A 27,258-nucleotide genomic window follows, 5' to 3' on the forward strand; every position below is an offset into this window, starting at 1 on the left:
TCATATAAAAAATTTCGACCCAGCCGACATCAACGATTTCGACAAAACTACCATGTGCTGGGTGTTGTGGGGGGATGACGGAGCCTATTACCAAGGCCAAGTTTTGCTCCTTTCTGGTAAGCAAGCCACTCTAATCAGTGGCATTGTGTTTAACTTATCTTTAGCTTACTTTAGCTTTTACATATGACAAAAAGTATTCACTTCGCTGGCTAGTATGCTAGTGTAGTTATATTGACAGTTAGTTAAAGACAGTTAGTTAGTTAAATCAGTTAGCCCACCCAACATGTCCCCTTTGTATCCCCCACTGATGAGACAGTGTATTCAGTGTAGCACACGCTTACTGCTGTTTGTTTTTCGTTAATCGTAACGTTAGGCTGGCCAGATACCAGCTGTATGTAGATACGGTTTATATTGTGTGTATGTCTGCTGTTGTTAATGTGTTTAATGAGTGCATGGTTATGGATTTCCATAATTCAGATGAAGAGAACTCGCTAAGGCAGCGTCTGCAGAACAAGAGGGCCCCCGTCCCCAAAATAAGGACAGAAACTGCGTCACCCATCAGGGTCATTCCGTGTCAAATCAGATAAGGTTGTTGCAGCTCCATATCAGATTTTGTTCAAACCTTGTCTATATGATGAACGGTTCCCAGAACCAAGTCCTGTAAAATATTTCTGTTCAAATCCTATGTTTTCATATTTTTTCAGCCTTTGATATTACTTCATTATAACTTCAAAAACGCCATATCAAAATTGTTGCAAAAATACGGATAAACCCTACTTTCAGCTGTTAGTATGGAAAAGGGCCAGCCTTCTACATTGGATGATGTCTTAAGGCGCCTATAGACTGTGAGATTTCAGCAAGCTTACAATTTTATTGCAAGCCACACTGGGCGACATAGATCTAGTAAACCTGGGTATGACATCAAGTTTGATATCTGTAGACTGTACGATGATAACACCTACTGAATTGTAGGCTACCACGCAAGTCAATATACAAGAATAAAACATCCTCAGTGTTAGTAGATGTAGCATTAGTTGGTTAGTAGACATAAGTTGCAGCAGCCACATTGTGAGATGGTCATCCTAAATTTCTGCCACTGTCAGTATTTTGTCCCAGGCTATCTTTGATCACAAGACTCTTTGAACCTCTCTCACAGTGTGATGTAAGACCACAGTTTTGGAGCTATGACCAAAGATATCGCCGCGTTTTGTCATCTTTCATGTGGGACAGCCCAAAATTGCACAGTGTATACCTGCCTTTGAAGTAGTCTCTAGACAAGAAAGGCAGCTATTGGAACTAGATCACGCTATATCTGAACTTATGAAAGCTGTCAAGGAACTGACCATGCATACAACACAGCAAATGTACAGAAAACCGGATCGTAAGCCTAGGCTTCAGGTGCACATCTCTGGAGATGGGCAACCTATTTGCTTTAAGTGTAAGGGGGTTGGACATATAGTAAAAGAAATGTACCAAGAGGCTTAGTGAGCAGCATCAAGTCTAGCATTCAGGAAAACTGACTCCCTCGGTTGCTATGAGCCAGGCAATGCAGGGGGAGGCTATTGGCTCATCAGATAACACCAGCAGCAGTAGACTACTGAAGCGTGCAGCTGGGAAATGCCCTGTAGTGGAACTAAACATCAGTGGGGTAAAAAAATCATTAGGGCTGGATATTGTTCAAAATTTTTGATACCGGTTCCTGAACAATACTTTTTTCTATACTCATTTTATAAAATCCATTTTAACAAAAAGAAAATTACATTACACATTCCGATACAAATTTTTAGTTTTAATTTTCAGCTCCTTGGCATTTTTACACACTCAAAGCAGTTTCATAACATAAAAAATATAAACCTATTTACCACAAGGTGCATTAACTTCAGTAATCTGTTTCAACTCTTTAGTTTTATGTTTACGTTTAGTTTTATGCTGTAAAATTACTTTTCCTCTCAAAGCAGTTTTACAGCATAAAAAATAAACCCATTTACCACAACCTGAACTTGTCTGTTAACATAATAAATTAAAACGTATAAAAGCCAAAATCAAACTGGGAACCGTCAGATTACAAGACAAGTGTTGTACCTCCTGAACCACTGCTGCCCCAACAAAATATATTACTATATGTTCACACTGAGAGCGGCGAGAGCGTCAAATCGACCAGAAGTCATTCATTTTCTATGAGAGCCAGCGTCTTTAAGCGGCGAATGGCGTTGCAGCGAGGGCGGTTTGGGTGTCAAAATACAGTTGAAGTTCGGTTAACTTTATGGTAATGATATATGACGCGGTTTGGCGGCAACCATTAGGAATTTGGAAGTGCTCCGCTCTAGAGAATTTTAGAGATCACAACAGTACAAACTACTGCTCCCACCAAACTTTTGGTCCTAAGCAAAGTGGAGGAGAAATTGATAATTGCAGTGGCGGGTTTCCCCATCTTGTACGACGTGTCTCTGTTTGCGTACAGGAACAAAAAGAAGAGGCATGGATCAAGGTCTCCGAAACTGTTGGTGTTCCGGGTAAGTTGGTGAAGTGGATAATGTATTTTGTGAAGGTTGAATGGAATTGCATCTTAACTTTAGCGGCATAGCAGGCAAAACAGTTGGTTGATGCGAATCAGTTGGTAACGTAATTACATTACTAATTTATAACATCAGTGTTTGTCTTCATGTAATTAAATGTGCAACTAGAACAAACATTATACAGCTACTTAAATGCGACGTATATGGATGATGCTGTCAAACATGAGGTAATAACGAAGCTGTACAATAGCCTACTTTAACCCGCAATAGAAAACTTAGCGCAATTGTCATTATTAGCCGTCATACATGCATAATGTGGCCTAGTTTCATGCTTTAAAATTTGTTTTTATCATAATAATGTGTTGGTGTTATACATTGAGCCATTTACGGTAAAACTGAAATGCACATTTTAAACTTTAGCTACGTAAGCACCGTTGATGTGAACAGTTTTTTTTACCAGCACATAATACATTGCCAAGAGTTCACACAGACTGCTTAGCTGGCGAAAATAATGATGAATGGCATTAGGCTTAAATATGTACTGTAGCACATACAGCTATGCCGTATAGACATAGCATGCAGACAAGCTATTCTGAAATATGAGTAATGAGGTGTTCATGGAATATGTGTTTTCTATTGTTTTTCACTAGTTGATGAATGTAAAAAGCGCTGGAAATTGCTGAGGGACACATATAGGAAAGAGAGGAGAAAGGAAGAAGAGAAGCGGAGCAGGGGCGAGCGGTGCCTGCCCATGGCGCTACAGTGGGGTCATGGGCTTCCTCAACCCCTTCCTGGAAGAGAGAGCAACTTCCAGTAATGTGGTTGGGGGGGGGGGGGGGGGGGTTGCTCACGAGCCTGAACAATCGGGTGAACCCAGTCAGATCTCCGACGTCTTCGCCTCAGATAAAATAAAGCCGCACCGAACACCACGACCTCTCGGTTGTCCATAGTAATAAGATGAATTTGATATGAAGCTGAACACAATTTATAGCCAACGTTTTCGCTCCAGAATGCTTGTTTTTAAGCGGGAATGCAATTCATTGGCTCAAAACAATACAGACCTGACAAGTTACACTAATTAGTCACTAAAGTTCAATCAGGAACAGGGCCACAGTTACTGGTTACGCACAAATGAACGACCAAGGCTAGTAAACATGTCCTATAAACTCCATGCTGAAATTTGACCTAGCCTAGCATCAACACAAAAGACACACAACAAAAAAGGCTTTTAAGTAGTGTATTTCGTTCGTTTATTTTGTTACAAAATATGTAATTACAATTGTTAATTTATCTCTATCATTGATTGATTTCTCACTTTCACATTTAAAATATTTCATAAGGTTAACTTATACCCTACCTGTGGTCAGTCAGCACAAAGATACCGCTCGACCTGTTTGTTTGCTTTGTGGCTTTGTGACAGCTGACCAATCACAAGCAAAGTAGTGAGACCTGTCGTTTCCCATGACAACCACAAAAAAAGGAGAGCAGTGGAGAGGTTAATTGTGCTGGTTTCTGAGCACAGTGAACTGTACAACATGACTATTAAACTGTATCATAACATTCATTATAAAGAGGCCATGTGGAGTCAAATTGGATGGATCCCAGGAGTTTCTGGTAAATGTTTACTGCTTGTCATTAGCAAAACTAGCCTGTTAGCTGTTGCTATGGCAGCAAAAGACGCTCTCAACTGCTCTGTGGAACAAACGCTGGCAGCATTTTTTTCTATCTGAAAAAATGCTCAGGACAGCGTTTTTCATTAAAAAAAAAAAAAAAAAAGATGCTATGTGTGAAAATACCCTTAGACATTTTTACACTTATTACGCGATGCACGCAGTAGTCAAGCCCCTCAAAATGCAACAACACAAACACATTAATCCCGTCTCTGGGCATAACGTGTTTTTCCTGTATGCCTCTATGACGTATTCATGTAACATTACCGTTAGACAGCTAATCACCAGCATTATTAGGTCTTGGTACAAGGATCCTGAATGCTTATTGGCGCATTGACGCTGATGAGATTTACTCCTTAGGTATCAAAATTTGGAACCGAATGTCAAGGCATTTTTTGAACACTCGACACTCCAAGCAATTTGGTCGGTGCCATAAAAGTGTCACAGTTCGGTACCCAGCCCTAAACATCATGCCTACTAGACACTGGCAGTCAATGGTCAGTTAGATTGGAGAGAAGCTTTCCAGAAAATACAGTCATTGATCTTGCGCATCAGGTCTCCTTTGCTCGTATTGCAGGGAAAGACCTTACCCGTGTACCAGCTTTATATGTAGCTACAGTAATGGCTAGAGTTACCAGGAAATTAAGAGCACATGGGCAGTCACTGTTAAAGCCTGTTAGTACTCCTTTACCTGCAGGGTTGTTAGTGCTGCCTACACTTGTACCTTCTGGGAGCTAAGAATTTCCATTCAAGTTATAAACACTTCATCAGAAGACATTTGGCTTCAACCTAGAACTAGAGTTGGCTTACTTTCTTCTGCAGACCTGGTTAACGCAGACAAGTCCTGTGAAGTTAGGTTTCACAAGATTTCAGCAGACCTTGAGAAGATTAGCATTGACCGTAATGTAGTTCAGTCACCAGATAAGGAGTCTATTTTAGACGAATTGAATGTGGGTGGTACCCCAGAACGTCAGACCAGGTTGGGTAGGTTGTTGGAGAAATACTCAAGTCTCTTCATATCTGAAGATGAGGACTTAAGTTGTACTGATAAGGTAGAACATGTAATCCACCTGACTGACGACATACCTGTGACACAGTCTCACCGTAGAATTCCACAGACACAGTACAGAGAGGTTGGGGAACACATAACCAAACTGTTGAAAAAAGGTGTAATTCAGGAAAGTTCAAGTGCCTATACATCACCTGTAGTTGCTGTCCACAAACCGGATGGTAGTTTAATGTTATGGGTTGATTTCAGGAGGTTAAACACAAAGACTAGGTGTGATGCATTTCCTTTACCTAGGATTGATGAAAGCTTTCATGCTATAAGAGGGGCAAGATTCTTTCCAACTATTGACTTAGCTAGTGGATGCCATCAGGTTGCTATGTATGGAAGAGACCAGCCAAAGACAGTCTTTACTTCAGATCTCTTCAGATGCCTTTTGGGGTGTGTAATGGACCTGCTACATCTCAGCAATGTAAGTAAATAGTTGCATGATGGTAAGCCCAGGTCACTTTGGTTTAGCACTTTGTGTACCAGTGAGTGTCAGGATTCATTTGGCCATCTAAAAGAGAAACTTACCACCGCTTCTATATTGCAGACTTGCAGACTTCACTCTCCCCTTTATAGTAGAGACTGATGCGAGCCAGCATGGATTAGGTGCTGTGTTGTATCAACAACAAGAGGGCCATAAGCGAGTCATAGCTTATGCGAGCAGGAAGTTGCGTAGTGCTGAAAAGACTGACCAGAATTACAGTAGTATGAAATTAGAGTTGCGTGCATTAAAATGGGCACTAGCTGAAAAATTTCGAAGCTGCTTATTTGGGTCGAAGTTTATGATTCTGACTGTTAAAAACTCACTCTGTTATCTAAAGTCAGCTTAACTTGGTTGGATAGAACAGAGATGGGTTGCACAGTTATCTGTTTTTGATTTTGAAGTGAAGTATAGGCCTGGCTCTAGAAATGCTGCTACAGATGCTCTCTCTAGAAAGAAGTTTGGAAGGAAGCCTGAACTTGATGGTAACATGGAATTTGATGACTGTTGCAGTTTGTAACGTGATGAGTAGAGGGATGGCGCTGAACAGTGACGTAGTTATAGCTGGTGTACAGTCTTGTAGAGTTAGGCATGCACTTGAATCAGGTAACACTGGAATTAGTGATGGACAAGGCAACACCCGTAGACTACCGGGTTACACTAGGGAACAATTAGTGAAGTTTCATGATGATGCCACACTCAAGGAGTTCAGAAAGTTTTGGAATAGATAAAAGAAACCTAATTACAAAGAAAGATTAGTTTTGACAACATCTGTAAAGCGTCTTCTCAAACAATGGAATCTTATTCAAGTGAAGGATGGGTTGTTGTATTGAGTGATAGAAGATTCCTTTAATGGTCAGTGTTGGCAGTTACTCTTACCCCTTTGCCTTAGAGAACATGTCTTAGAGAATGTGTATGACAGTATGGGTCATCGGGGAATAGAACATATATGCCAATGTTTGGGCTGGCATGTATGAAGATGTGGACAACTGGGTAAAGCAGTGCCAGTGTTGTATATTCACCAAGATGCCTCAGCCTAAAATCCATGCTCCTGTTAAGGCCTTCCTAGCTTTTAGACCTCTTGAAGTAGTAGCGATTCACTTCACTGTGAACCAGCTTCTTATGGTTGTGAAAATGTCCTGGTTGTCCAGACGTGTTCACCAAATTCGTACAGGCCTACCCTACTAAAGACCAGAAAGCTTGCACAACTGCTAAGATCTCACTGAAGGAATGGTTCATGAAGTATGGGGTACCTTAGAGGATACACTCAGATCAAAGCAGAAACTTTGAAAGTAAAGTCATTGCCGAGTTGTGTAAACTGCATGGTGTCAGATAGACTTGTACTACTCCCTGTAGACCTCAGGGTAATGCACACTGTGAGAGGTACAACAGAACCTCCATAACCTCTTACATGCTCTCTCTCCAGAAAAGAAGACATGGTGGACTGAACATCTTCCAGAGTTAATTGATGCTTATAATGTTACTCCTCATTCCACCATGCGATACTCGCTCTTTGGGGTCCAGCCACGATTGCCTGTAGATGCCTTGTTAGGTCAGGACACTGTTTCAGATGACAGGAGAGTAGACAGGTTGTCTGTACATCAGAAGAGACTTAAACAAGCCCATTAACGCATTAGAGAGTACTCAGGACAAAAAGCAGCTGAGAGAATCTCTGTTAAATGAGAAAGTCTTCGGTCCTATGGTCAACCTAGGCCAACTAGTCTACCTTCGCCATAGGCCATTAGGAAGAAACAAGATTCAAGATGCCTGGAGTCAAATAGTGTATATGGTAATATATATCCAAGGTACTACGCACACTGCTGAGCCTTTAAAAGGAGAGTCCACTAAGAGGGTACATAGAACAGAACTGCGGCCTTGTGATCCTCCTGTTCCCAAGCCAAGAACTAGGTAAGTGAATCCCCCTAATGGTAACATATCTAGGGAGGCAGAGCTAAACATGTCTGATGAAGTTAATGAACCTGATTTTGTGGTGCTTGAGGAGGTTACTTACCCACATAGCTATGATGTGCCAAATGCACCAGTAGAAGCTCACATTACAGATGATGCTCTTGTACCCGAGCCAGTACATGGCAATGAGCATTTACCTGTGACTGACAGTGGTGATGAGCCCCTTGAAACACAAGTAAGGGTTGAAAGACCAAGTGCACCAGAGCTTACCTCCTCATAGGTGGAGCTCAAGAACTGCTGCAGGGATTCATACAAACCCCTTTAATCTTCCGTCAGCATGTGATGCAGTAACTGTAAGCATAGATATGGGTTCACAAGTTCCATCAAGTCTTGGTGCAGTTTTATTTGAGAAAGCATTATAGGGAGCAATGAATTCTGCAAAGGATAATTAGTCATCAAGGATGTTGACTTAGGCAGGGGAAAATGTAACCAGGTGGTAAAAAGGGTGAATAAACTTGACACAAATAGAGTTACAGTTTTTTGCATAAATTGTACCATTAGGAACTAGGATGAGATTTAATTGTTTATATTTTAACAAATGTGACAAAGTCTATTAAAAACTTTAAATAAAGGTATTATTTACAACAATTAAGATGAGATATGTTGAAACGTGCAAGAACTATATACAGGACAAGGAGTTCATTTATTTACCCACTAAGGGGGCAATGAGTCCAAAATTGTCCGGTAAGCATCATTATGTATTATCTGTGTGATTAGTTATTCATTTCTTGTGGTGGTCGATATGTCTTTTCATGAAAATGTTTGTAACAGATGAACCATGTGCGAATTCTATGGCTACTATTTTTACATTTTTCTTGGTATTGCAAGACCACCGATGTTTGAAAGGACTGGGTTTATCCACATGTCAGCTTGAAATTGTTAGCGTGTAACGTTAATGAAATGGAATGAGCTGAAGATTTAAGCGAAGTTCAAGTTTAGTTTCTTACAGTAAATGATACGTGGGTTTAGACAATTTAAAACTGTTTGTTCATTTTAAAACTGTGTTTGACACACTGCCGTATGGCTAGGGAGAAAATTTTTAATAATCATTTATACCACATCCTCGTAGCTACGGCTACCTGTTATAGGTTTGCAGTGTTCTTGATTATTTTGCAGCACTGAAATTGGAAATGAAGACAAAATACCCCGAAATAGTTTGTGTCCTGTGTGGTAGGTTACGAATTCCGCAGGTTATGCTTAAAAAAAATGGAATTTCATAGCTGCAGGCCGCTTAAAATTGTGTAACCAAATTCTTTAGTGCAGTGTGGAAGAGGGAGAGGTATTTATTTCCAAAGTGAATTACAGTTTAAGGTAAGTCGTTTAAATCCTCTTTCTAACATTGCAGATGATTATTTATGTCGCAAAGAAAATGCGGTAGAACCGTGACAGATGTTTCAGATTTCTGTGTGTAACTGGACTCACTCAAACCTGACGTTTCCTACTTAAAAAGTTTTTGTATCTCGGACATTGGGTAATAAATCGGTGATGAAAAATAAACAATTGAAATGCTATCGGATGTTCCTTCATAGCTTATTAAGTTTGAATCTCATTGCACTTGCCCGCTGGTGGTAATGTTTAATGAACGCAGGCGCTGCAAATTGTGTTTTGCTCTGGCTATTGTGCGGTATGTGTAAAGTTTAGTTGGCCTGTTTACTCTGTTGAAGTCTAAGTAGATCAATGATTAGAGAAAAGGTGTGTTGCCGCGATTTTACGTACGACCATAAAAATTGATCCTGTTTGAAGTGTGATATATGGAAGTCTGGAGGCAGCTAAAGAACTGAGAGGGTAAAGGGCTGTGCATGTCTCTGTGGCGCAATCGGTTAGCGCGTTCGGCTGTTAACCGAAAGGTTGGTGGTTCGAGCCCACCCAGGGACGTCGGCCTTTTGGGTTTTTTACGGTTATGACGTTCATAAAGTCGTTATCAATTTTTAAATTCATAACATGAAGGATTTGTACAATAAATGTAACAGAAATGTGTAGTCGTGATTCTTAAATGGCTCTGCAAAGCCCCGCCCCCTGCATACTTTTGTTTCCGTTCTGCGCATACGTTTATTGAGGCTACTTTGCAAGTTTAACTGGCTACATTGTACCAAACATTAGTCAGTGGGTGTCAGGATACGCACAGTTTACCGGATAATTTACCACCTAACCTTAGTGGAAACGCGTACGGAAAGTAAACCCTGTCGATATGAAAATCGAAATTAAATTTAAACGTGAAAGTTCAGAAGCCGTTTTGGCATTTCTGTTTCAGCACGTGTGCATAGATCCTGCCAAATTTTTCAAAAAGGAAGAAAAGAAATTACATAATTCAGTACGCATTATAACTTTCAGTACGAGAGTGAATCTTTTCTGACAGAAATAAAAATTAAATTGAAACATCTTCATGCCATTTCAGCGAAGTTTATTTTTTACCTTACTTGCAAAAGGCACATAGGTTTCCTCAAAGAAGAATGTTGGGACCACCACAAACTCAGAATAGCGGGGAATCAGTGTCGAGTGTTTCTAAACTATTAAAGCAATTAGCATAGACACGTATATCTGGAACTTTGGTGATGACATTGAAAGTGTAACCAATTTGAAAGAGCTGGTCAAGGGGCAGTGCATCGCCTTCTTTTGCTGCTGCCGTTCTTCAGTGTGTTTGGTACTTATGGCACACGGAACCACAATGTGGATATCTGATATCTGCAGAATGCAATCGCATAGAACGGGTACAAAAGCCCCGCCCAACGTGGGGCTCGAACCCACGACCCTGAGATTAAGAGTCTCATGCTCTACCGACTGAGCTAGCCGGGCTGTGCCACATGAGGGAAGGCCCTCCCTCACGCAAACTGACCACTGAAAGGCACTGCCTTAAAGCCCCTGGATCGCGGGACTTTGACAACGGGCGGAGTGTTTGGCGTTGCATGACAGTCTGGATGTGCTCTATGGCGCTGGGTCAGCATCGTCTGTTTAAGCTCCAGTCTCCTCATCCAGTCATGGTAGCCACTGTCCAATGTGAGGCTGGATGTAGGCCAATCACGGCGCGGGATGACGTTGAACATCGCCAATCACGGCGCTTCTTTTCATTGTGAGATTGGATGACGTAGTACCGGAGAACAACGCTCAAACTCAGCTGTCGGAAATTTTTTTTCTGCTTTCATCTGTCAGTAGCGCAAGACAACTCATCAAAGTAACTAACCATTAAACGTTTTTATTTTCTTCTTAAATAGTCATATGCGTTATGCTTCCATCCGTCACGTCCGACGTCTGACCAGCAGTGATACATAACCAACTTACACAGCTGCTGTCACGTACATATTATGATTGCTGTTGATAACAGTAAAGTCACATGAGTGTGTGTTTATGTGCTGCAGTGTCACAGTGTATTGTTCAATGCATGTTCACATTCAGTGTTTACTTGTTGACAAGAAATATTGTGGATTTGCTTACAGTACCTACTACTGTTTTACCGTAATTATTAACTAGTTAGCTAATGACATCGATTTAAAGTACCTCCAGGGAATAGTGGAATTTATTAGCCCACCTGAAGCCTTGGTAAGAATGACAGCCGTTAATGGCTGTAGATATATCCATGCCATCACTATATCTTAATGCAAAAAAACACTTCATCAGTGTAGTTTGCTTAACTAAGTGTTGTACTGTACTCAAAGATATGCACTTGTTTAGCACACCATGTTTATGCTGTGACACATAGTTGTAACTATTGTTATTGTTATTATCTCCATGTTAAAGTGATATTGGACTCTAAATAAACTATTATTATTATTAGGACCCCCTAGCCTAAGATTCACAAGGCCATGGGAGATGGAGAGTGGGCGGCGAAGCTGAGGACATTTGCTAGCTCTGGGGTTTGGCCTTCTGGAGGAGGCAATAGACCAGCCCCAAGGCAGCACAAACGGCATGACCTCTATCAGAAGGTAAAGTATAGCAAAATTAGTACCTGTTACTTATTACGGTCCTTAGTATGCAGGTCACTTGGTGAAAAATGGCCAACACGATGGTGCAGATAATATCTGTCACACGAAGGACTGTACACTGAGTAACTCACTCCAGACTAAATAACGATTCTGATCGTTTCAGATTGAGAAATGCCCGACACAATGCTGTTGTTTTACCAGATTACCACGCTCCTGCTGTAGCCCCACTGTCTCGTAATTAACGTTTTGTATGAATTGTCTTGTATTTGTTGCATCATAAAATTAACGTTGTTTCTGCTTGCAGTTCACTAAATCATGCTTTGGTGGGTCACAGTCTGCCTCACTGAAGCCCAATTTAGTGGCTAGGAGGACCCCAGCCCTTCCCCTCCTCTATCTTCTGTGAGGAACCCGGCCCTGCTCCATCCTCTGTGAGGACCCCCAGCCCTGCTGTGAACACCAGCATGGCAGCAGCCTCTGTGAGTACAGCAGCGTCTATTCATTGGTTTGGCTCTGGTGTAAGTCATCTTTAGTGTAGCCTTTATGTATGCAATAAACTAATTCTCAACAGGATGAAGCTGGAGGAGTTCAGCCAGCCACCGCTGGGGCTTCAGCTTCATTCTGGTTGCCGGGTGAGATGAGAAAGATCATCCCTGTGCAGGGCCAGAGGTGGATTGCCAACACCCTCTTTCACTCCGGCAGACTGCGGCCAGATTTGGTGTTGTTGCTCATCTCTGTTTTTTTTTCAGGTTGTGGATGACTCTGGCATGCCAGGCATGGACAGCTTGGCAGAGTATCTGGTGAAGCTGAGGAACCAGCCCTCTCTGGCCCTCACCAAGAGTCAGGAACATTTATTATCTTGTTACTTTCCCTCTGTGCCCTGTCATACATATTTACACTTGCACATGTTTTTGGCTTCTCATGTGCTGTGTGTTCTCTCTCTGCTTAGGTGAGTAACATTGTTGCTCTGTGGCAGAACCTGCTGGACTAAAACAAGCAGAGGGTTGCGTTTGCTGCCAGACGCCAGAGCAGGCTAGACACGGGGAGGTTCAGGTCTCCTAAGAAGAGGTAGGAGCACACTTCAGGGGTGGAGAGTGTGAAGAGGCACGCACTCACCACCACTGCCCTGCTTAACCAGTGGCCAGATTGCTGCCGCCTGATTGAGAGCATCTTTGTCAGGCTCTGTGCCATTCACCACAGTCCCAAGAAGAAGGGGACTGGCACAGTGTCCAGATGTGCTCTCATCCTGGAGGACTACAGGAAAATCAGGCGGTGCATTTTTGCCAATGGGACAGTTATGCAGCGGACCACCCTGCAGCTGGTGGATGTGAGCCACACCAACCTGGACAACACATGCAAGAAATGTGGGCAGTTCAGGACAGCAGCGACCAAGCACAGCCAATACAAGGGCATTGTATACTGCCCCTCTGTAGAGGCTGTTCCCAAGGAGCAATGGTTGGAGGGCATTAAAAAAAAAGATTGTTTACCCCCCTCCCAGAGGCATGGACACTGGACTAGTGCCCCTCTCCCCCTCCCCTATCAGAGGCATGGACACTGGGCTAGTGCCCCTCTACCCCTTTCACCCCCCACAGGCATGGACACTGGACACTTTTATTTCTGTATATAGTTCTGCACATGTTTTTGTTATTGTCTGTAGTTACTGTAGGATGAATGAGTGGAGAGAGTCACTTACTATAACGTCTGATTGAAAAAAAAAGTCAGTCACAACAAAAATGTATGCTCCTTTCCTTTGTTTTAGTGTGTTGTAGATAAAAGCTGAATACATAAACTTACATTTAAATATTCCCTGTAGCATTATTAATACATCGATAAAATAGGTTCAGGTTACCTTTTTTGTACCGTTAGGTAGATTTGGTTTGCAGTAGACGAGTCATCATCCTTCGTGACACACACTTTAAACATCACAGACAATTTACAAACATGATAAAAGTACTCAAGGTCCAATCCTTATTAAACCACTAAAATGAAAAATAAAATAATAAAATAAATAAACAAGTAAATACATAAATAAATAAATGTTGCCTTTATATTATAGAATCTGTGCAATGTTGTTACCGCTTGTTCATATGAGTAACGGCTGCTGGAACGAATCTATTTTATACCGCTTTGTTCTGCACTCTAGGACTGTGAACCTTTGTCCAGAAGGAAGGAGCTTAAATGAACATTATATTATCAATATAATGTTAATAATCGGTCATGTATAAACAAATTATGTGATTTACAGTAATAAAAAAATAAATTTTTCAGTATATAATGAACACCCCAATTTCTGGTAACAGTAGGACCGGGAACATTGGGATCAACTTTTCTCTCGTATAAATCTACATAGAATAAAGGCTAACGGTTTTTAAAATAATTTATTATATACATCAGCATTTGAAAACTTTAGTGATGAAGGATTAGGCCATAAAAAGTCCCTTTCTTATCCTTTTTCTCTCTCTTTTTTACTCTCTTCTTCTCATCCCGAACTTCGCCTTGGTTTCCTTTCTCCCACTTTAACAGACTATTGTTCCAGCTCCGTCAACGAGCAATCAATCATTGCAAGTATGTTAAATCATCATTCCGGTGTCACCGTTAAGTTCATTGAATCAACGTCGAACCCCGATGTTGATTCTTCATCATTGGTTAATATTGAAACAACGTTGAAATCATAACTAAAGATAATCGGGATTTCAGTGGTATTTCAACCGATTACTATTACTACTTTAAAATATTGTGAAAAAATATGTCCTGCTTTATCTACAACCAGGATTAAATATATTTATAGCCCTATATTATTAAACATTAGGTTTGATCTATATGTAAATGACGATGGACAACTTTACATCAGTTGAAAAACAAGCATGTTTCGTTTATTAAAACAATTTTATTTTAATTTCATTCTTTGCGATTTCACTTCTGCGCTGTCTGGCGGCCAGCCTCACCCACCCGGTCTGAAGTCAGGGTATCTAAAACGGAAAACAGAAAAGCAAAAAAATAAAGTCAGCAATTTCATGTTACTGTACAAAGTGTGCAATTACCAAAATAATACAATAGTGTTGATTAGTGTTCGATACCATTTTATACTGACGTTATAGCACACTATGCGAGCTCCATCAGTAGCTTAGTAGGATAATATCGCTAGCATAAAAGATCTTGGGTTGTCTACGATGGATATGCTTGCCTCTCTCTTCCTCTCAACTCATCCTAGCTGTTATCCTGTCATCTAATGCTAACTTTAAAGTTATCGGTTGCGTTAGCGAGCTAATTTAACGCATTTGCATCTCTCAGTCTTGACATTTTGACTGTAAAACATCCCAGATATTTGATGTAATTTATAGCTACCATGAATATAATAAAACCCTACAGTAAGCTAAGGTTAGCTAACTGACTAAATTAACTTACTGTAGGTGTTGTGAAGCTGTAGAGTGAACTTAGTCTATGATGTCTAAATCTGACAACAAGATGCTAATGTTTCAATGACATTGAAAGGTGTCTAAATTATAATAACGACCATTGTGACAGGTACGAATGTATGACGGCATATAATGTTAGACAATGTAAATAAACTATAAACGTTTACAAATATTCAATTTGGTGCAGTAATGAAAATGGAGGGACTATGCATAAAAATGGCTGTAATTCCTGAACGGTTAATGCAATATTTTTCTTAAACTCCTTGAATTAAAGCTGAAAGTCTATACTTCAATCACATCTTGATTGCTTTGCTTCAAATCCATTATGGTGGTGTACAGAGGCAAAATTTAAAAAAAAATTGTGTCAATGTCCAAATACTTATAGATCCGACTGTACATTTATAATAACTGCTTATGTAATATCGTTTACTACAACGTTAATGTGTATAGGACAGTATATATAGCGTACATGGAAATCTATTACACAGTCATATTATTACTTATTACCTTTTTGGTTGAATCCATCTTTAAGATGGAACCAAACGTGGGGGTGATGCTGGCCTTCATATGGTCCATTCGAGAGAGGATGTCCCTGCTGTACACGTACAGAAGCCAGCGGTTGGTGGGGATGTCGATGGGCTCCGCAGGCTCCTGGCAGACCACTGGGAAGAAGCTGGGCCGACCCACAAAGACAGCACACTCCCCAAGATAGTGTGCCAACCGGGTCAGCCATTCCTCCCCATGGTTCTCCTTGAGCTGTTTCACCAGTTGTGCTGGACTTCTGCTGAGAGTCCGGTCCCGAAGCGGCCGAATGACACGAATGTCACAAGCATACCTGAAATGCACGCTGTTGCAGTAATTAGTTTCATGTTCATTGGAGGGTAAGTTCAGTAGATTTAAGTCTTCACCATCACCATCTTTTCAAAACTGCTTTACAAACTTGCAGGTCAGGATCAGCCGGTCAGACTGGTCGACAGTTCAGGGAACACAGTGCACCGCTGGTCAGACGTCTTAATGACTTTATGTGACGGATGGAAACATAACGCATATGACTATTTAAGAAGAAAATAAAAACGTTTAATGGTTAGTTACTTTGATGAGTTGTCTTGCGCTACTGACAGATGAAAGCAGAAAAAAAAATTCCGACAGCTGAGTTTGAGCGTTGTTCTCCGGTACTACGTCATCCAATCTCACAATGAAAAGAAGCGCCGTGATTGGCGATGTTCAACGTCATCCCGCGCCGTGATTGGCCTACATCCAGCCTCACATTGGACAGTGGCTACCATGACTGGATGAGGAGACTGGAGCTTAAACAGACGATGCTGACCCAGCGCCATAGAGCACATCCAGACTGTCATGCAACGCCAAACACTCCGCCCGTTGTCAAAGTCCCGCGATCCAGGGGCTTTAAGGCAGTGCCTTTCAGTGGTCAGTTTGAGTGAGGGAGGGCCTTCCCTCATGCGGCACAGCCCGGCTAGCTCAGTCGGTAGAGCATGAGACTCTTAATCTCAGGGTCGTGGGTTCGAGCCCCACGTTGGGCGGGGCTTTTGTACCCGTTCTATGCGATTGCATTCTGCAGATATCAGATATCCACATTGTGGTTCCGTGTGCCATAAGTACCAAACACACTGAAGAACGGCAGCAGCAAAAGAAGGCGATGCACTGCCCCTTGACCAGCTCTTTCAAATTGGTTACACTTTCAATGTCATCACCAAAGTTCCAGATATACGTGTCTATGCTAATTGCTTTAATAGTTTAGAAACACTCGACACTGATTCCCCGCTATTCTGAGTTTGTGGTGGTCCCAACATTCTTCTTTGAGGAAACCTATGTGCCTTTTGCAAGTAAGGTAAAAAATAAACTTCGCTGAAATGGCATGAAGATGTTTCAATTTAATTTTTATTTCTGTCAGAAAAGATTCACTCTCGTACTGAAAGTTATAATGCGTACTGAATTATGTAATTTCTTTTCTTCCTTTTTGAAAAATTTGGCAGGATCTATGCACACGTGCTGAAACAGAAATGCCAAAACGGCTTCTGAACTTTCACGTTTAAATTTAATTTCGATTTTCATATCGACAGGGTTTACTTTCCGTACGCGTTTCCACTAAGGTTAGGTGGTAAATTATCCGGTAAACTGTGCGTATCCTGACACCCACTGACTAATGTTTGGTACAATGTAGCCAGTTAAACTTGCAAAGTAGCCTCAATAAACGTATGCGCAGAACGGAAACAAAAGTATGCAGGGGGCGGGGCTTTGCAGAGCCATTTAAGAATCACGACTACACATTTCTGTTACATTTATTGTACAAATCCTTCATGTTATGAATTTAAAAATTGATAACGACTTTATGAACGTCATAACCGTAAAAAACCCAAAAGGCCGACGTCCCTGGGTGGGCTCGAACCACCAACCTTTCGGTTAACAGCCGAACGCGCTAACCGATTGCGCCACAGAGACATGCATGGCGTGAGAACAGCGACCCCATCTGACTTCATGCGATGTCAGCCTGAACCGTTAAGTGCCAAATTCCAAATAAGTTCAGTATGTAGGGTCTTTTCGTGCACGTTTAAATGAAACTCGTATCAAACTGCATTAAATAAGCGTTTCGCAACCTTTGCTGAATAATTTAAAAAACATTATGCACTCTTCTATTCTCTATTTACATGCTCCCTTTGGGTGACATTATTCGTAGTTATAACATTAACTTCCATTGTTATGCTGATGATACTCAGATTTTCTTACCTATCCAGCATAATGACCGCTCTGAATTGGCTAACCTTGAGGCATGTCTTTGTGCTATTAAGTTTTGGATGTCCTCAAATTTACCGATGCTTAACGCAGGCAAGACTGAAATGCTGGTCATTGGTCCCCCTACGCATAAGCATCTTTTTAGTGATCTAACTCTAAATTTTGACAACTGCATCATCTCTCAAAACTCTTCAGCTAAGAACCTTGGTGTGATTTTTGACTCTAGTCTCTCGCTAGTCACTCATATCAAGAACACAACCAAAACTACCTTTTATCACCTCCGTAACATTGCTAAAATTAGGCCCTTTCTAAGTATGGCTGATGCAGAAACCATTGTTATGGTTATGGTTATACGGTTATGACGTTCATAAAGTCGTTATCAATTTTTAAATTCATAACATGTCACGTCTCGCCTCGATTACTGCAATGTTCTTTACTCTGGCCTGCCTGCCTCTAGTACCAATAGTCTTCAGCTGGTCCAGAATTCTGCTGCTAGAATTCTGACCCGAACGAAGAAGTTTGATCACATTAGCCCTGTCCTGCCTTCCCTTCATTGGCTCCCAATTCATGCAAGGACAGATTTTAAGGTCCTCTTATTAACATATAAAATTTTACTAGGCTTGCGCCTTCCTACCTGTCTGGCTTAATTACACCCTATAACCCACCTCGGACCCTGCGCTCTCAAAATTCTGGATTATTAGTTTTTCCAAGAGTTAAAAAGAAGTCCGCTGGCAATCGAGCCTTTTCCTACCGCCCTCCCTTCCTTTGGAATGGTTTACCTAAAGAAGTTAGAGAAGCAAACTGTCTCAATACCTTTAAAACAAGACTCTATTTTCTCGAATTTATGCATGATATCATTTTGATTTGACTTTGTTATAGACATGTGAAGCCCTTTGAGACTATAAATAGTGATATTGGGCTCTAAATAAATATTATTATTATTATTATTATTATTATTATTATTATTATAACTGAGAACGCGCAGTGAAAGGGGGATTTCAAGAACACTGCTATACAGATTTGGTCGAAGCTGCAGCTGATCTATCAACTGTGTTGCATAAAAGGGACATCTCTGGTTGTTCGCTGCCTTCGAAGTAGTCTATGTCAAAATAAATGTCCTTTGTGTCGTATGGTTTCATCAAAATCGTATACACTGAAGTAACTTTTCGTATCAAACCATTGCGAAAAAAACTGGGGATCTGCTCCATTATTATTCTATGCCATGCAACTAACCAGCTTTAGATAAATTATATCGACAGTGCGCTATTATTACACCTAAATTCAACGGTCGCGAAAATGTTTCTATGGACAAAATGCCGAAACCCGGGATCGAACCAGGGACCTTTAGATCTTCAGTCTAACGCTCTCCCAACTGAGCTATTTCGGCACGCGTAAAGTGAATTCTTTGCCTCAAAGAATACGTTACTCTCACTGACGTGTATACGGAATTTAAGCACTATATGTTGAAACTATCTCTCCTCTAGCGTTTTGGGCTTTGGAAAAGCGAAAATTACGACACCACCCTGGTAAACTTTGAAGATATCTGCTGTCGGACTTGCAGGTTCCATGTGCACACCGTTTCAGCATTTTCCCTTGTTCTGAAAGCTTGACAGGCCTCCTGTGCCCAGTTACGGTCGCTAACGTAGGATTGGACAGTGGCTGTTCTAGGGAGGGGCTTAGCGAAGGGTCAATTACGTGCATGGACTCAATTTGCAAGCTATGCTTATGATTGGTTGATATATACTTGTAACGCTGCCTCGCTCCGAAATCAAACTTTTTACATTTTAACTAAAGTTAATGCCGGGATTAGACTACACGATATTTTTGTCTTTCACTATGGCCACTATGTCAGATTAGGCAACAATAGTGCCATAAATTCTTGCCGCGTCTTGGCCGGGAGACTGACAACACTACAAGCATGACCCCACCAATCACTGTATGCTGCCTTTCAAGACCTTGCGCAAAATCGTAAATTGTCGGGAAGGATGACTGCCATTCGTTCTAGTGGTCAACATCACGGAATATGTTTGTAGGAAATGTCAGACTAGGCAGGAAAATACAAAAAATCTGACACACTACACGTTTCGTGTCGTGTTTCGTCGTGGGGCGCCACAGACGCTACATCGCTGTTCTTAGATTATTTCACACTACCAGGAGTAAAGACGCCAGTTCGTCGTTCCCGACGTTCATACTCGGGCCCGACGGTGGAAGTTTGTCCGCGTGGAAAAAATCGTGTGAAAATCGGGCTGAAATCGTATAGTCTGAACCCTGCATAACTTGGCATCTTAAATCATGGCTACTGTCGGAAGAATGCAAACTGACCAAAATTTGGCTAAAATTTATATAGCTTTCGTTGACTAAATCTAGACTTAATCTAATAATGATCAATTGACTAAATTATGACAAAAACGAATGTATTTTAGTCAAAAGACTAAATCAAAATCACTTGCTAAAATTAGCGCTGTTGAGTTAGAGATGCTGGAAAAGCAGACGTTTATAGCCATTTTAAGTTACAGTGAGTACCCCTGGCAGGCTTGATTGTGCTGACTTTTGATCGTGTTCTAACATCAATAGATATAAAATATCTCTAAAACGTCGCATATACACCACCTTTTCCAGCATTGTTCCTCCAAAGCAAAGCTTACGCTAATGTGCATGGCCAAATAACTACATTTTCCTATAATTCAGGTGAACTACTAATGTTTTTTAGGGCTGAATGTTTAATTTCAGATGCTTATCTTCATCAATCCCCTCCACCGAATTTTTTGGTCTCTGGCAACCAAATTCTACTCTTCACCCTTTTTCCTTCTAAAGCCATGTTTAAATAGCTTGGAACAAAAGCTCTGAAAAACACAGAATAGGACCTTTTTAAAAAAGATTTTATTTGAGAGAAAAAAGTATTGTGTCATGTCATTATTCCCCAAGCAGTCTGTTACATTAATATTTTTAAAGAATAGGTTTTTCATGTTTTTGAATGACAAACAAGTTTTGAAGGGCACTATGAATGCCATATTAAGCATTGTTAAAGCAAAGGAAAATAGGCAAAATATCAAATCAGTACTGTATGTTGCCACACAATTACAGAAGAATCATGGCCTTGACATAAAATGATCATTACAACAGGATTTGCTTTGAGACTGTTGACAGGTTGTGTAAGAAGGTTGATGAAGCCAAGCTGTATATTCTGTGTTATCTCCTTTCTTTTGCCGAGTTATCTAAGCATATAAGACAGATCTAGTTATCTTATCTTAGGTCTTTCAAACAGACTAAACACGTACTTACAGTTAACAGGTACAAATTGCCTGTTTATTGTACATCAAAGTTTGTTTGGATCTGTAGCAATCACTGCATTGTTCACCACCTAAACACAACATTGTAAACCAGTTCATAGGAGTTTTATATTTTCTTAACCCTATCACCTAGAACGGTGTAGAGAGATTATTTATTTCGCTATCACTTTTCTCAATGAGATTTCTTGCCTTTTTGAGCTTTAGGTTTGTCTTTTGTACTATCTGAAAGTGCTTGAGTAGATGAGAGCTGAGACCATGAATCCACAATAAGGATAAAAGGTATTACAATCCACAAAAAATTCATAAAAGTAAAGTAGAACCAGAAGTAGATGGGGTGTCCAAATTCACTGTGCATGTAGTCATCTCTGTGCTCGGTATAAAAGTACAACACCGCTCCATATAGCTGACCTATGGGCAGAATGTATAACTGTGAATTGAGTTGGAGTAAAGGTATTATGCAGTAATGTGTTAGTGTGTGTACGTGAGAGAGAGAGAGGGAGAGAGAGAATGTGCTTATCTGTGAATTTGAGTAACAGAGCATTTGGTTCAGGGTCACTAGCTCAAGGCCATTTGAAGGCCAAAGTACATGTTTTTAACATTAAAAACACATAGAAAAGCTAATTAAAACATTAATACATTATTACATATAATTACATATATCCTCTCACAAGATGTGTGAATATGCTTTATAACTTATGGAGTCACCAATGACTGTGCATGTGGAGGAGCTTAACTGGAGATGTTGGATAGCTGTCCACATTACCGCTACTGGTGTCAGCAAATTTGTAATCACATGCTTATTCTGTGTTATGATAGCTTTCACATTTTGCCATGCAAAAACAGATCAGTACATAACATACATATATACATCACATAAGCTTAGCTCCATCTGCAATAAAACATAATGCACTGCCATATTGCTTGTGCTTATAGTTAGCATCTTGGCATTCTCACCTAGGGACACAATGAGCTGCAGGACAAACCGGTAAGAGTGATTGTACAGGAACGCCACAACAATCCACAAACTGAATGGCCCCCAAAAGCATGCAGTCACAGTCTCCATGCACACTGTGAAATTATCTGCTCTGGAGAGAACATCCAAAACAAACAAGTGTTAAAGAACAACAAGCGATCATAATGCAAAACTTTACAACATACCCACAACTTACATGATGTATCTGCTATCTCCTTTTGAATATTCCTTCCCTATAATGAGAGAAAAAAAATAGTATTTTCAAAATCAAATGGGCCATTTTCTCAATCAATACTCTCAATAAATGTACAGCTTCACATTATTTTTGAACTTATATTTCTATATAATTATTTTATAATTCATTTAAATGTTTGGAATTACAGCATGCATAATCATCTTAAGCTGGATATAGAATGCAGGAAGTACTGTCTTTGAATCTGCAACCAATCCATTCATTTGGCAAAGATAAGACAGTGTAATTGTGCACAGGTCAAGAAATTCATATGTAAACAATAAAAAAAATACTTACAGAGTTGGGACAGGAAGCTCTGGTCCTCTGGAATGACTGGGTAATAGAAAGAGAACCATCCTTCAATAACACAGTGAATAAAGCCACATACAGTGAACCAGCACAGGGCTAACCGTCTCCATCCACTCAGTTTTTTTCCAGCCACTTGATTCCCAGTTAGAACCCAGGCAGCTACCAGTAGCACCCCAGATACAGAAAACAGGAATGTCAAAATCTCTGACATAGAACGGTCATTCGCTTTGTAGTTTGGAATGATCATGTCCCGTGGCCAAAACGGGTGCCCCATAGGTTGAGCTGAACTTGTCTTCTCTGCCATCTAGAAATGCCAGGGACAAAAAGCCTGATTGAATTCACAGAAATATATTGTATTCTGAAAGAGTTCACTGAATATTTTTTCGGAAATGAAAAAAGACTCAAAAACATAATTTCAAGGTCATAACAAATTGTTTTTAGAGTCAGCACTTTGCACTACACTGTATATTGCGTACATACAATAATTATTTCTGTTCTCAGTTATATGGCATAATTCATAAAACAGGAGGGCGAAAAGGTGGGTTGTTGTGCGACCTGCGCTCCTTGGACTACATTAGCCTGTGCTTGTAACTTCACGACAGAACAGGGCAAATTATAGGGACATCTCCTACTCTTACCCAGACATTAAGAACTTCTTGTTAGATTAAAGAAGCAAAACAATAGCAGAACACTGAAGGAGTATGAAATGGGAACGCTATGTATGGATATTTTGAGAGGCAAGGCTGTGAAGCTGTAGAAAGCGACTCGATTACTGAACCTAAAACTTCAAAGCATGACATTCTGCGGAGTTTTACTTAAAACGAGAAATATATAAACACAGACTTCACGTTAATGGTGCAATGATTACATTTGACACATGATACAGAAGTTTAACAGCTCTTAAAGGTAATTCCAACCTCTTTTTAAACTTCACATTTAACTAAGATAACGACAGCAGTTCCAGTGATCTCGGACAACAATTAAAGGTTTCTACAAGCATTTCAAGGACCATTTATATAGTTTGAAAACTCACCTTGTAAGGACTCAGAGATAATATATTTTTGAAATATGGATTTAGCAATAATCCGATTATTTAAAAAAGATGAATATACGGGTTACAGGTTCGCTTGAGAATGAGGGCGTCTAACAAATTGCGAACGCTACATACATTTTAACGTAGTATACACCAACCCACGTAATCAACGCGCCACCTGACTATATCCCATTCCTTTGGTTTTTGGCATAACCATGTGATAAAGCCACCCAATCAGGATACAATAGGCGTTTACTTTAGTCACACGTGAAACCTTCAAGTTCTATAATTGGATAGTAATCTCGGAACACGTATCGTCACAGAATAATTGTGCACACCTCTGTGTTTCAGTTGACTCTATCGTCTTATCCGCGGAGAATGATTCATAATCAGAAATCTCACACAGGGAAGACTGTGGCCTGAAACATAAATTTCACCTCACATTCTTAACAAACCGATGGCATTTCTTACCAACACTAATTCTGAAACGCATGTCCACAAGAAGGCAGTGTTGCGGTGAATTAAATATGCATATCGCATCATGCACGCTTCACAGAAGGCGCATCCAATACCCATTGTCAGGTGAAACGCACAGTATTGCGGCTGGAGTTTTTACGTAAGGTTTGAATCTGCCGGGCTATACTAGAAGCTGATCTAATAGTTAATGTGTAGTTAGTGTGTACTTACGCACAGTAAGTACACAATGGGCTCCGGTTTTAAAGCTTTTTTTAATAATAAGTAGCTGAATTTGTAATTCATAAATTTTCCAAGGGGCTTATCCCAATTAGGGTCGCGGGTGAATTTGAAATTATGGAGGTTTAATTGAAAACGAGCAGACATTATATTTAAAATGGAAGAGAAAAAAAAATTCACCTCAGTGCCGTGCCAGGGAACATCCCTGCCGTGACCCGGATTCGAACCGGGGTTGCTGCGGCCACAACGCAGAGTACTAACCACTATACGATCACGGCGAGCTACTAGAGGCCATGGTGTTTAACACGAATGCCATCATTAAGACTATGCTCATACTGAGAATTGATTCGGTAGTTTTTCTGTCGTAATCAGGACCTTTGGAGTTTGGAAGACTAAATGGATTATTAAAAGAATGCTTTGGACATTGCTCTTCTTACATTGGTTTTGTTTAGCCAAATAACTTTATATAGTTAGTTGACTCCAATTTACATACAACCTTTAGTTATTGGTGGAAACAGGTGTGTACCTCATCACGTCTGGTAACTAAATACCCTGAATGCAGAAAGTGCTGTGTTATTTTTAACGTTTTCTCGGTAGGCTCGCGGAAGTACATTTACTTTCAAATAATATCGCTCGCCTTTAGTTTACAAGTCCCATATGGTCTAGCGGTTAGGATTCCTGGTTTTCACCCAGGCGGCCCGGGTTCGACTCCCGGTATGGGAATACAATTTTCGTTGTTTTTCTATCATGTTGTTCAGGAGCGGAATGCAAGTAATGATGCTTCAGCTTACAAACTCATAACAAAATTATACAAAAATGAATTTATGTAAAAAAAAAAATGCTTTTGTGACCGTTAGATGGAGATAGAACAGATCCCAGATGGCATTTACAATGGATAAAATACATAATTCTTAAAAAAAATGTTATTACACCTAAAATTAAATCGTGAACTTATGTTTAAGTACCTGGAATACTCTGAGCTAAATGTAAAACATCAGCTGTAAATATAAAGCGTTGACTCGCTAAGATCAGCTGACGTTGCTGTCATGTGACCTGTGAGACTCCATGCTCAGTACCACGATTGCTATTCTTTAGTTTCGTTGTGTCGAATTCTGATTGCGATTCAACGTTATTGTATTTACGTAACCGTCAAATAATCCATTCAAGCAGACTAATCTAGACGCATGGTCGTCTCGAAAAAATAGTTACATTTTATCGTCGATAGCTCCACTGAAGCTGCGTGGGAGAGATGGGACTAGATCCAAAACAGGTCTCTTTGCGTTTGGACCAACAACTACTTCGTTTCATGGATCAGCTTGAGGCTTTGGAGGAAAAAAGAGAAAGGTTGAATTCTCTCATAGAACAGGTAGTGGGCTGATGCTTGGACGGACATTTTAACATTGTTAGTTGCTAATATCAAGTGATCTGTCGTCATATGCATATGCTAACAGGCTGAATGGGTGTCTTTTTTACTGTACTGTATCGACCTAGCAGTCAGTAATATTTTCGGTTGTTCTTTTCGATTGTTCTGCGCAGGGATGGTTCTCTATCTCTAAGGCTCGATATTCAATGGGAAACAAGCAAGTGTCAGCACTGCAGTACGCCAGCGAAATGGAGCCGTTAGTTCACGTTCACACCAGGTCTAATTTTGACACTCCTACCAGCCAGTTATCACATCTAAATGATCATTTAGCTTTCATCTTGCTTTTATAATTATCAGAATGAATAATTGGTATTTAATGTGATTTACAGAATTCTGGATAATGGGGTTGCTGAGTTCCAGGCTGAATCAACTGAATGCAAAACAGGGAATGTTAAAAACTGCTCAGTTGCTGTAGAGAGTATTGGACCAAACGAGGAAGGTATGTATAATAAATGTTTTAACAATAATGATGTGGTTGTGGTGTTGTGTGTGTGTGTGTGTGTGTGTGTGTCTGTCTGTCTGTCTGGGGGTGGGGGTGATGGCTCATTAGCTCATGGGTCAGGTTCGTGGAATGATTTTCATCTAAGTAATTGAAAAAATAGAAGACTGTGTACCAAGAGTATATATTCAGTGATGAGACTGATTTATGCCTGTTGGAGATAGCTTGGCATGTCGTGTTTTTTCCAGGCCTGAGGAGACGAATTAATATGAAACAAAAGAGCATTCAAGAAGAAAATGTGGCCCAGAAGGAGCCCAAAAAATCTACAGCTGAGAGAGAACCCCAGGGAACTACAAAGGCTGAACCCTCCGAACCCCAGCATCAAGATCCTTTGAAATGGTTTGGAATCCTTGTGCCTCAAAACCTGAAACAAGCACAGGGTGCTTTTAAAGAGGGTAAGGTCCATTTAGAACTTGACAGTGAAAATTAAGAATTAAACATCACAGTAACTGGGAAGGATATGTTGTGGTCATAAATTTAGATTAAGGCTTTGCACTGGGTTAGTGTAATGGTGAATGATGTTTCTAAATCTGTGCCTTTCTGTGTCCATTAAAGAGTTCATGGAGAGTTTATCTATATCCTATATTTTTCCAGTTATCACATTGTCAGCAGAAATTGCAACTCTGCAGAATGCAATCCTGGCCACCAGAACAGAAATGCAGACCCACATGAAGGAGAAACAGAAGATACTCATTGACCCAATAAACGACTGACACAGACTGGCCATATCAATAATATAGTGATGTAAATATGTTTCTGTTTGTTCATTTTTGTATGAATCAAAAGAATGGAATGTTAATTATTTGAGACCTTAGATACAGTTGTTTTTGAGATCTCACGTTTCCTTTCTTATACAAAATAAAAATGTAATTTCACCAAAATAACTGGCAGTCATTTTGAGAAATGTATTGCACTCACTTGATGAAAATTGATTAGTTGGAGGATTGTAAAACTGTCACCTGTACAATCAGGACATGCCTTTTTAAGCTATTGTATAATATACGTGCAGTACTTGTATGTAAAATAAACCTGAACT

The 27,258-nt window shown here is 40.3% G+C and overlaps 2 protein-coding genes and 7 non-coding genes across 9 annotated transcripts; 4 read left to right on the forward strand and 5 right to left on the reverse strand.

The window, feature by feature from the left end:
* Positions 1–9,490: 9,490 nt before the first annotated feature.
* trnan-guu (transfer RNA asparagine (anticodon GUU)) lies at positions 9,491–9,564 on the forward strand. Its single transcript has one exon. It is a non-coding gene; the product is annotated as a tRNA-Asn (tRNA).
* Positions 9,565–10,409: 845 nt separating this feature from the next.
* trnak-cuu (transfer RNA lysine (anticodon CUU)) lies at positions 10,410–10,482 on the reverse strand. Its single transcript has one exon. It is a non-coding gene; the product is annotated as a tRNA-Lys (tRNA).
* Positions 10,483–16,487: 6,005 nt separating this feature from the next.
* On the forward strand, positions 16,488–16,560 carry trnak-cuu (transfer RNA lysine (anticodon CUU)). Its single transcript has one exon. It is a non-coding gene; the product is annotated as a tRNA-Lys (tRNA).
* An 845-nt stretch (positions 16,561–17,405) lies between these two features.
* trnan-guu (transfer RNA asparagine (anticodon GUU)) lies at positions 17,406–17,479 on the reverse strand. Its single transcript has one exon. It is a non-coding gene; the product is annotated as a tRNA-Asn (tRNA).
* A 1,605-nt stretch (positions 17,480–19,084) lies between these two features.
* Positions 19,085–19,157, reverse strand: trnaf-gaa (transfer RNA phenylalanine (anticodon GAA)). Its single transcript has one exon. It is a non-coding gene; the product is annotated as a tRNA-Phe (tRNA).
* Positions 19,158–20,628: 1,471 nt separating this feature from the next.
* ebp (EBP cholestenol delta-isomerase) lies at positions 20,629–23,752 on the reverse strand. Its single transcript, XM_030769730.1, has 5 exons — positions 23,608–23,752; positions 22,563–22,878; positions 22,230–22,266; positions 22,015–22,145; positions 20,629–21,468 (listed from the first exon to the last, which is right to left on the reverse strand). The coding sequence occupies exons 2-5, from the start codon at positions 22,876–22,878 to the stop codon at positions 21,233–21,235; spliced, it is 720 nt and encodes a 239-aa protein (XP_030625590.1). The 5' UTR covers positions 23,608–23,752; the 3' UTR covers positions 20,629–21,232.
* A 754-nt stretch (positions 23,753–24,506) lies between these two features.
* trnah-gug (transfer RNA histidin (anticodon GUG)) lies at positions 24,507–24,578 on the reverse strand. The gene has a single exon. It is a non-coding gene; the product is annotated as a tRNA-His (tRNA).
* Positions 24,579–24,951: 373 nt separating this feature from the next.
* Positions 24,952–25,023, forward strand: trnae-uuc (transfer RNA glutamic acid (anticodon UUC)). The gene has a single exon. It is a non-coding gene; the product is annotated as a tRNA-Glu (tRNA).
* A 360-nt stretch (positions 25,024–25,383) lies between these two features.
* Positions 25,384–27,001, forward strand: vma22 (vacuolar ATPase assembly factor VMA22). The gene is made up of 5 exons (XM_030769898.1): positions 25,384–25,666; positions 25,837–25,940; positions 26,053–26,162; positions 26,411–26,617; positions 26,817–27,001. The coding sequence occupies exons 1-5, from the start codon at positions 25,550–25,552 to the stop codon at positions 26,933–26,935; spliced, it is 657 nt and encodes a 218-aa protein (XP_030625758.1). The 5' UTR covers positions 25,384–25,549; the 3' UTR covers positions 26,936–27,001.
* Positions 27,002–27,258: the final 257 nt, after the last annotated feature.

Source organism: Chanos chanos, chromosome 3 (assembly GCF_902362185.1).
Source record: "Chanos chanos chromosome 3, fChaCha1.1, whole genome shotgun sequence".
In the NCBI taxonomy this organism is placed as follows: domain Eukaryota; kingdom Metazoa; phylum Chordata; class Actinopteri; order Gonorynchiformes; family Chanidae; genus Chanos; species Chanos chanos.